The sequence below is a fragment of the Tasmannia lanceolata genome, unplaced genomic scaffold, assembly GCF_043159265.1.
Source record: "Tasmannia lanceolata isolate RefF3 unplaced genomic scaffold, GAP_Taslan_0.1 ptg000015l, whole genome shotgun sequence".
NCBI classification, from domain to species: Eukaryota; Viridiplantae; Streptophyta; class Magnoliopsida; order Canellales; family Winteraceae; genus Tasmannia; species Tasmannia lanceolata.
The window spans coordinates 59743275-59753566 of NW_027518692.1; the positions used below are offsets into that span (position 1 = coordinate 59743275).

Below are 10292 nucleotides of genomic sequence, written 5' to 3' on the forward strand. Positions count from 1 at the left end.
CCAAGGGGAAGGCCAGAGGCCAACAATAATCAAGGCGGGAAAAAGAGCTAAAACCTCCCTAGACACCCCTTCTCTTGCTAATCGCCCGTTAGCGGATCTCCTTACATGTTGAAATGAAATATTCACACTGCTGGAAAAATCCTGGATCTCGTCAAAGAAGCAGGCAAACCGCCAAGGGAAAGCATGAGACCCTTTGAGCCATTTGATTTGAGATTAATTTCTTTGTTTATTATTGCTGGAGGATACTAAAATCCCACCTCTCATTGTTTTATAATGGATGATTACTGACCCTTAACCGGTGGTGGGTCCCTTTGTGAGGCAAAGGGGCAAAGGATAGGCGTTATTGCTGATCGGGCTGATACCGCCGTAGTAGCTTTGGGGGACACCTTGTCCCCTATGCCTGTATTATGGCCGTCGTCATTAATAAAATCTGTTACCTTTCAAAAGAAAACATGTGTAGGCCATGGCAACAAGCAAATCATGGTTTTCAATACACAGTATAGGTTGTGTTCAGGGTTCTTGGTCATGGCCCCTCTGTACCTTTGGAACTGTGGTTGAACAACTCTTGATCAAAGCTTCGCGTTATTTATTCGTGATTGTACTACAAAGCTTCTAGGTTTTGTTCGTCCATTGTTCTACTCACATTGTTTGCGATGATATGTGCATCATTAGGCATGAAAAATGTCATTAGTTTTCCAAACTCATTTTTCACATTTTTTCACAATTTATTACTAGGTTTCCTTTTATATTATTTTTTCTTGTAATTTCTTTTTTGTTTTCTGGGATTTTCGAGTAAAGCCCACTCAACTCAACTCAACTAAGCCTTTGTCCCAGACTAGTTGGGGTCGGCTGATGAATTCCAGTAAAACCTACTAAGACCCATAAAATTTGATATCTCCTACCCAATCCCCATGAAAAGAAATTCCCGTAAACAGGCTTTGCAATTAAAATCTAATTTCAGGGATGTAGTGGGATAACAGGAGAAACTGATCCCATCATTTCTGATTGACTACAAGAAACACTGTTTTCATTAATAAATGATACAAGTAAACTTACTGGTAGATTATTCTCATCTTTGTTCTTGCTTCGATCTGGTTCATCCTAACCGCTTTAGTATGCAGCTTTTCCTCCAACCTCATGTAGAACTGGATCAGATCAGCCACAGCCATGAACTGCTCAGCCAATTAAGCTCTATAATTTATAGTTGAAGCAAGTATGAAGTCAAGAGAACCGCGTGGTACTTACCTCTTTCCTCTTTTCTGCTCTTTCATCACTTCTGAAATTGAAAACTGCACCGTTCGCCTTTAAGTCTGGATTATTTGAGCTTGTAGTCTTCTTAGGCCCATGAGACTTGTTGGTTAGAAGGTCAAAATAAAGGAATGCCAGGAATAAGAAATACGAGGGACAAGTCTTGCCATGTTTCTTACGAACCTGTTCCCACATTGGCATCTTTCAGAATCACCCTTTGTAGTAGATTCTTATCACCGATGTACTATGTTCACATCATGCAAGAAAGATGAGCATTATGGCAAAATAAATATTGAGGTGCACAATAATTTTTGATATAGAGTTGGTTCTTGGTGGGTACAAAACAGTTCTCGAACTGATCTGATTACGACAAAAGTTAAATTTTCAGATCATTTCCCCACAGGAAATAGAGGACTAGGGATGTCAAACAAACTGATCTTTTCTAGCCTTCAAATGCAACTCAACAAAGTCAGTCAGTTTTCAGACTCTCTAAAAACAAATACCGTCTATATGACACAATTTACATAAAGTGTATTCTTTCTTTTCTTGATATGGAAGCTCGAAAGAATAAGTTGAATTCCATCTGTTCTTATTATATACATACAACACACTTACCCCTGCCCAACAGAATTTCAAAGGGTAACATCCAAGATGTTAATACACTTTATTTTACATGCCAACTAAAGAACAAAACATGAACACGTACCAGTCACCTGTTACCATCATGGCCTGGACTGGCATATCCTTCTATCTTATTCTTATCTATAGAAGACTGATCTCCCAAACTCCGTAAAACAAGCCCAAAAACCAAAACAGTCATTTTGAAGGAACTTCAGAAGGACAATTTGCAAGAGGCAACTCAGTTTGAGTGCATACAAAAGCCCTCTGTTGTAAATGTCTCAAGCTCTGTTCCATGCTAACTTGCACCATCTCAGCCAGCATTTTCTTTGCCTTCCCACACCGGTGCTCACCATCGATCTGGGAAACAATGTTACATACAATGTTCTCTAGAGTGTCAGCCTCGAAATCTGATTTTCGGTAAGGAGAATCCCTCAATAACCGCAGGAGTGTGTGAGCTTTGGATTGAGACTTGGGTGTGCCCTGAACAGTGAGCTCAAGAAGACCGGGGATGACCCCTTCCTTGAGAATTGCTTCTCTGTATCTACATCGATCGCTCTCACACATTGTTAGAAGTGCCCCAACAGCATGTTCACGACTTTGGAGTGATCCATCCTCAAGCACTTCGACCACTGTGAGCACTCCACCTTCCTCGGCCGTCAATGCGGTCCTTGCCTCATCAAAACCCAACAAGGATTCCAGTAGGGCGCTGCATTTTTCTGCTGTTTTCGAGGATTTCTTACAGCTCTTTAGCAAGTTAATCAGTGGAGGGATGGCTTGAACAGAAAGAATTATGTGAAGGTTATCGGGGAGCGTAGAAAGATTGTAAAGAGCCATTAGTGCATCAACTTTGGCTTGTGAGCTTCCATCTCTAAGGACATCTACAAGGAGAGGGATGGCACCTGAGGCACTGATGGTTGGTTTGTTGATGCCGGAAGCAGAGAGGGTAAGTAAAGCAGCAGTGGCATATTCCCTCAAATTTGAACTGTGTGACTGTAGGAAACTGATAAGTGGTTCAAGTGCACCAGCATCCAAAATCTTGATCTTATTCCTATAGAGGGAAAAACAAAAGGAAATCACAGTAAAGATCAAAACAAGGGGTGCATCAAGACTAGAACTGTGTATCATATTAACATGGAAATCAGCTGTCGTCGTAAAAGCTTCTAACAATCAAGCTTGCCTTACTAAATTAGCAACAAACCAAAAAATAATTGTCACTGCACTTGGTAAAAACCAAGTCACCTCTTAGTTATTGCAGATCATAATGTAGAAATCAGAAAACACAAAAAACTCAAAATGCGAAAGGAAAGAACAAAGACATGTTATCTCATTCGTAATTGGAAATATTACAAACTGTAGGCTACATACTAATCATAAACTACTGTCACAATTACCACTCCTAGGATTAATGTATGAACCCTAATTACTTGTTTCAAATGAAAAGCTATTGATTAGATTTTGTGTACCTATTTTAGCTAAATTTAGAGTGCTATGTTGACCATCGGTATCCAAAGTCCAAACTCTACGTGCAAAACTATAAATAGCTGCGGCAGAGATCGGACTGGAGGAGCGGATGTTGTTTTTCAGCATGTTAAAAGGTCTGCTAATTCTGAGGCGAATGGCCTAGCAAGAGGCGGTGTGGGGAGACAGGAGCTAGAGTTGTTTGATTTCCTGCCCCCTTGATGTTTTATATTGTATCGTGCTTCTGGTCTTGTTCTTGTATTTGTTTTTTCATGTCGACCTCCTCAGTCGGCTTGTTCTTGATGTAATCTTTGTTGTTTGTCAATAATATTTTACCATTCAAAAAAAAAAAAAAACTATAAATAGCTGCGGCAGACGCTAATTACTTGCTAACTAAATTAGCAACAAACATATAAATGCATGTAGGTATGGTGTGGACACGTCACCAACCTCAAGAATATATGAAATACAGAGAATTATGAGAATTCATGAGCATGAACATGGTGATGTAAACCTAGGTACTGGATGCGCGCATTTCATACCTAAGTCTTTAGCCAAATAAGTGTTATTAAAGCAAATGAACTATAGTCAAGTGCAGCGATTAATTCAGTGCAACCTGGACAATGTATTCACCATAGTTACCCTCACAAGCACCTTGAATATTTAAGCTTCTCAATCAACAATCCTGAACGTGGGAACAGCAATCCCTGCTTTGCTATTTCCCAGCAGCCCATGGTTTTCAAAGCCACTACCGGAAATGTTAAGACTTTCTAAGGAGCAAATGATCCCAAAAAGAGCATCACATAGCCATGGCGACTTTGTGATAGATATCACTCAATTAATACATTATCAAACATGAAGAACTTGAATCATAAAGAAACCTGACAATATTTTTACTAAAAATTCCATAAACACATTCTAGTAAACTTAGCCCCAGTCGAGGAATGTATGTAACAGAAGGATTCTACTCATGGATGTAGAAAGGCAAGATATCACTTGCGGGAGCCAAGTCCAACCAATTTTCTAGCTACTAATATATTAATATATGCATAAACCGTTCCAGACCACGCTAAATCTTGCACCAGACTTGTCCACCAACCATTCTTTTCTAGACCCCTGTATGTTAGTACAGTTCAATTTCCATTTGATAAAAGAAATCGTTCGGTAGGTCCAATAAAATATTTTCAAAGAAGACATAACCTATGTCATCTTTGCAAAGCAAAAATGTTCAATTCCCTGCAGGAGGATTTCATCAACCTCTTGGATTGATGTCAATTATGAGACCTACCTGGCATGATACGGGGCAACACTCCCTCCCCCTCCTGAGTGACTGAAGGATTCAAAATTCTTTGTCCAATCTTATTACGCAAACCAGCCAACTTTTTAGAGAGAAATAAAAGCATCTTAAAGGAAAATGACCAATAGCATGGCTAGAGTAAGAAATACACACAAAACAATTTGAGATGAGAGCTTGAAATTCAGCCTGTAGCAAAACTGACTTGAGGGTGTCCAACAATACAAAGGGCACGACTGTGCTGCCAGGGTGGCCAAAAATTTCATCAGTATCACGTGAACATTGAAAACCCAAAAAAAAAACCAATCCAGCCTAAGATTTCAAAATTCTCCAGTGAATCTAACTCCAAGCAGCAACAGTATTCTAATGTTACAAACTCAAGCATCACACCCAATTCATCAAGACAGTGAAGAGGTGACGGTGGATGCGATAAGGAAAGCCTTTATTTTATTTTTCTTTTCTAATACCATAACAATGAAATATACAAACAAAAAAAGACTGAACATGATTAATATCAGTGCTGTAAAATTACCTACAACTGGGCTTTGTGCCAAGTCTGTTTTTTCTAGCTTACCAGTTTTAAGGTCTTTCTAATTCAGATGCTAAAAACATAATGACGGACAGAGTTCACTAAAACAAGCGAGCCAAATAAAAAATCCGTTTTCCATAGAGAAATACAGACAACTAAGTGGAACTCAACTCAACAAAGTTGACTCTAGCAACATAAAGCGGCCATTTCAAGCAGTCTTAACATAGAATTGGATCCTATAACCACCATCTTTGGCAGTTTCGACCTTTAAGACCTATCCATAACACGGTCATCTACCTGTTCAATCATACTTACCATTCAAAATCCAACTCCCCAAAGAGTGGATTACTTCACAGATTTTCAAAAATAAAATACGAAACAATTCCTACAACCTCCTCATCTCTCATTAATCCATGGATACAGATACAACTAGACAAGATTCCACAGATGTGGATAGGATGCCGGCACAAGTATCCTCCCTAACAAATGTACATGAAAGCAAAAAAATTACAAAACCAGCTATATCCCATATACAAGTATTGTACTCGAATACTTTGGCCTCAAAGAAACATCAGGATTCAATGGATTTCGCATATTGAATTATGGGCTAATATAATCATATCTCCAAGATTTAGTGAGTGTTTCGTAATTTACACATAACCAATGTTCTTCAGTTTCTAATACTTAAAATAGATTAATTTTCATTAATATAATATAATTCTTTTAACTCACAAGTGATACCCATGATTCTAAGCTCTTCAAATTTCTTGCAAGTTACAACACACCTGTATGAAAGCACTAATCGAACTAATAAAAGAGAAAATTGAACTTTATCAATTTATCCAATAAGGTTAAAAAAAAATAAACAAAAGAATAGCAATCCTGCAAAAAAAAAAAAAAAAAAGATAAAAAGAAAAGTAAAAGGAGAAAGAGAAAAAGAAGAGTAAACCCTGAAGTAAAGAACATTCTTCTCCTCAAAGAAAAGCAGCAAAATTTTCAGCTGAAAAAAAATTAAAATTCGCCCCCTTTCTTCAGAAATTCATAACAACAAACATTAAAATCAAACATTTTAAGAACCCTAGAACGAATTGAGATCTCCAAATTCCTCCTCTTTACGCTCCCATTCTTCATAACTTCAGAAAAAAAAAAAATTAAAATCTCCCAATTTCTCCTCTAAAGATTTAAAAAGGTAAAGAGGAGCATAAAAAAAATAAAAAATCAGACCTTTCGTCTTTGACGGCGAGATTGAGAAGGGCGAGAATTGATGTTTCATTGCAATCGATATCGTCCGATCTGAGCATGGAAACGAGCGGTTCGATGGCGTCAGAGAAATGACGCCGGTGCTTCGATGATGTCTTTGTCAGTCGCCGGATTTCTCTCGCCGCCTTAATTTTGGACTCTCGTTCGTCAGAGAGGATGAGTTGTATGGTCTCCCGGACGATCGCCGGAATTCTGACACACTCGCCGGAAATCTGACCCACCGACGCCATAGAACCACTAGAGAGAGAGAGAGAGTCTCGACGTCTCGCGAACAGTGAAATAGAGAGAGAGAGAGAGAGAGAGGGTTTTATGGTTTTCCTTTTGCAGTAGTTCTTTTACTCTCATTTTTTTTTATGTCAAGTAGATATAGATATCGGTTTTAGGATCTTGAGATTAACGGCGTCAAGTGTTGGGTCGGATAACGTGGACCTGGCGTCAAGCAACTGACGGAGCTGCCAACGGCTCATGTTCTTGTAGTTTGGTGGGTAGGTTTATTGTCGAAGGATGAATTTACAAAAATATCACTTTAACAAAGGCTCAACTAAGAAGACATAATTGATGTGATTTTAAACTTAATGGTCCTTGTCCAACAGATCAACAGTCCTAATCACCACACAAGCTCTAGATTTAGTAGAAGCGTGGACGACAACCCCATGGCAGGGTGAAGTGAGGTTATTTATGAAAGATTATCTTGCTAGTGGTAATTTGGGTCCTATGGAAGGAGAGGAATGCATGGGTGTTTAAAGGGTGGGTCATATCCCCTCATTTTCTCTACATTAAGGTCATTGTTCTAACCATTGCATGAGCAAGAGCTTTGCCAAGTTTCTACTTTGTTTCCACTCATGAATTATGGCAAGGTTGGGAAGTGGTTTTTAATAGTTGGGAGATAAGATCGGCAAATTCCCAAGTTTGGGAGCCAAGTTTGGGCAATCCTGGACCTACGAGAATTGGCAGAATCCTTAGCGATGAAGTTGGGAATTTTTATTTTATTTATTTATTTATTTATTTTGGGGGGGGGGGGGGGGGGGGGGGGGGGCTGCTAGCTATTGGTTTAATTGATTCAAATATGAGGCAAAGATGCGTGCACTGGACAATGGAATATCAATGTTGGACCAACGTCGGTTAAACAATTTTTTTTGTGGAGGGTGATTCTTTAAATGTGAATAAGTGGTTGGAGGGTTCTTCATCTCCTCCTCAGAGGTTGGCTCGGTTGATGGATGAAATATCCGATCGAGTGGTGAGTCTCGCTATATCATTTGTCAGCTGACAAGTTAGCTAGGGAAGGGTGCTCTCGGGTGGAGTTGAAGGTGTTTGATTTCCTCCCCGCTTGATTGAGTTATATCCTTGTGGTGGCTTTTTCATGTTTTGTTGTTTTTAATCATCTTGATCGGTTGGGTTTTCCCCCCTGTTATTTTAGTTTCATTAATATATTTCTTTGACATTTTTTTAAGAAGTACTTCCATATGGCACTCATTTTCATAATTAAAGAGTAATGCCTATCATTTTATAAACCGGACAGCAGCGATGAATCTTGATCATGTGTGAATGGTAGGGATGAATATAGGAGTGCAAGTAGGTCCGGGTTGGGTCGAATTTAGGTCAACCCTAGCGTAACTGAAGGTAAAATTAACTTAATCCTAACCTACTCCAACTTGAGTGTCACGTTAGAGAGAACCTTAACCCCACCCACCTCCAAATCTCTCAACCCTAACCCAACTAGCCTAATTCACTTGGGCTGGGGGGTTGAGAGATTTGGAGGTGGGTGGGGTTAAGGTTCTCTCTGACGTTGTTACAAAAAAAATATAGCATTGATGTTTTGACCATCATGATAAAATTGCAATAAAATTAAGAGATGGGATCAAGTTCAAGTAAGGTTACCCAAGTCCTCAACCGTAACTTAACCCGAAATTAAATTGGGTTGGCATTTCCCAACCCAAACTTAACCCAACACGAGCCCCAATTGGAATGAACGAGCCAGGTTCGGATTGAGCCCAACCCAAGTTGCACCCTTCTGAAGGGAAGAACACAAGGGTCGTTTTCGTAATTTCAGCAACCTGAAGCTCAAACGACTGATTGGTGGAGCGGGCAGCCAAAGTTCTGCGAGTGAGCTCGCTTTGCCGTTAAGTAGCTGCCGTTAAAAAGCATCCGTCATTTATAAAATATTATTTTTGTCCTTTTACAGTTTTCTTTCACATGCAAGTAAAGGTGTTACGTCTTCTGACCGTCACCGTCCCCGTTCACGACGTTAACAGTTATCTCCCGCCGCGACATGCCACGTGGTATCTTTCCTGGGGCCCATGCTTACGTGGGCAACCGATATTTCATCTTACCGACTTAAATAATGACGTGGCAAGTTGGTGAAATCTAGGAGTACGGTTTTGGACCCCACTCCTATTGGGGCTTATTACATCTTCAACACTCAATGACTCGGAGGATATTTTCACGAAGCATCCTTAAAAAGTTTTAAAATTCCATAACGCTCCCCCTATTTATGAATGGTTGCAATATCTCCTGTGAATTGTGATTGGGGTTAAATTATTGTCTTAGTCCTCCTCTTCAAAGAAATTGGCGGTCTTGATCAATTGCTAATCCCAAAATCAAATGGATTGGCTAATTCTAACCGTCCAATTAATGAACTTTTGCTTATATTGAATATATGAATCATTTACTCTTTCCCTTTCTAGTAGATGAGATTGTGTGATCAAATTGAATTTCATCGATCGTGAAAATGGCGTATACCTATATTGAAATGAATCGTTCATGCCATGGGTTTCACCTTAGACTTAAGAGTGTCTGTAGCCCAAAAATCAACTACTTAACCAAATTTTAAATGAATTTATTGGTCACTTAGGTTACGTTCGTTGCCTTTTTTAATTTCATTAGATATTAATCATGTCTTAGTAAAAAACTTCATGCTACTTATGTTAACATCATTAGATATAAACATATTTTTCACAAAAATGCCCTTCAAGTAACAGCTTTTAATGGGAGTAAGATTAAGGCTAAGATTAGGGATTTGTCGGTAAAAATCTCTTCAAATCTCCATTGTGTACGTGGGTCTGTAAAATCTGATTAGAATTGTTAAGATTTTGGGCCCTAAAGGCTAAAATGGATTGGCTACTGGCCAATAATTACACAAATTAAATGTTGCTAACCATCCAATCAATTGGTTCTTATCCACTGAATTTGAACCAATAATATCTGTGTTAGAGGTCGGCCAGAAGATCAATCTCACCTTTGTCAATGAAAACGACCATGATCCAATGCACATGTGGCATATGTACTTTGTAATCAAGACCGTTAACTTTTGGGCCATGACAGCATGACCATGTGGTCCTAGGACTGATGTGGAGCAGAGATCTTATTTCAAAATTGATGCACGAAAAATCAAGAGCTTAAAGACATATATGTCTTTTTCACTGTGCATGATCTTTGGTCTAGAATCATCCAATGGTGGTGGGATGGATAAAAAACAACAGGTCAAAATTGTGACGGCCAAAAATATCTGTGGACCCGATCACTGACACCTGGAAATGGGTCCCTGTTGTACGATAGGCTCCGTTTCTTTCGTCCCATTCAAACAAAATTTCCACTGTTTTACACTTAAAAATGAGCATAAAATTTTATTTGACACCCATTTTACGCAGGCGTTAAAAAAAATAAATTTGTGCCCATATTTACGGCTGTTTCTTTCGACGTAAAATGGGTGTAAAACAAATTTTACGCCAATTTTTAAGTGAAAAATAAAAATAAAAAATCCTATGCCCATTTACCGTCAAAATAGACAGAGCATAAAGTGAAAAAATGGGTGTAAAATTTGTTTTACATCAAAAGAAATGGAGCCTTAACCGAAAATTCCTTCTATTAATTTTTTGACATTTC

At 38.9% G+C, this 10292-nt stretch overlaps 1 protein-coding gene across 1 annotated transcript; it reads right to left on the reverse strand.

Moving 5' to 3' along the window:
* Positions 1 to 1725: 1725 nt before the first annotated feature.
* LOC143892760 (uncharacterized) lies at positions 1726 to 6765 on the reverse strand. The gene is made up of 2 exons (XM_077397622.1): positions 6375 to 6765; positions 1726 to 2917 (listed from the first exon to the last, which is right to left on the reverse strand). The coding sequence occupies exons 1-2, from the start codon at positions 6638 to 6640 to the stop codon at positions 2065 to 2067; spliced, it is 1119 nt and encodes a 372-aa protein (XP_077253737.1). The 5' UTR covers positions 6641 to 6765; the 3' UTR covers positions 1726 to 2064.
* Between the last annotated feature and the right edge of the window lie 3527 nt (positions 6766 to 10292).

What these genes read in the sequence shown, in the direction of transcription:
- LOC143892760 (XM_077397622.1), bottom strand. Translation starts at nt 6,640, where the DNA reads ATGGCGTCGGTGGGTCAGATTTCCGGCGAGTGTGTCAGAATTCCGGCG. An exon ending in CTCGCCGTCAAAGACGAAAG is followed by an intron (nt 2,918 to 6,374) that starts GTCTGATTTTTT and finishes TTCCCTCTATAG; the next exon opens with GAATAAGATCAAGATTTTGG.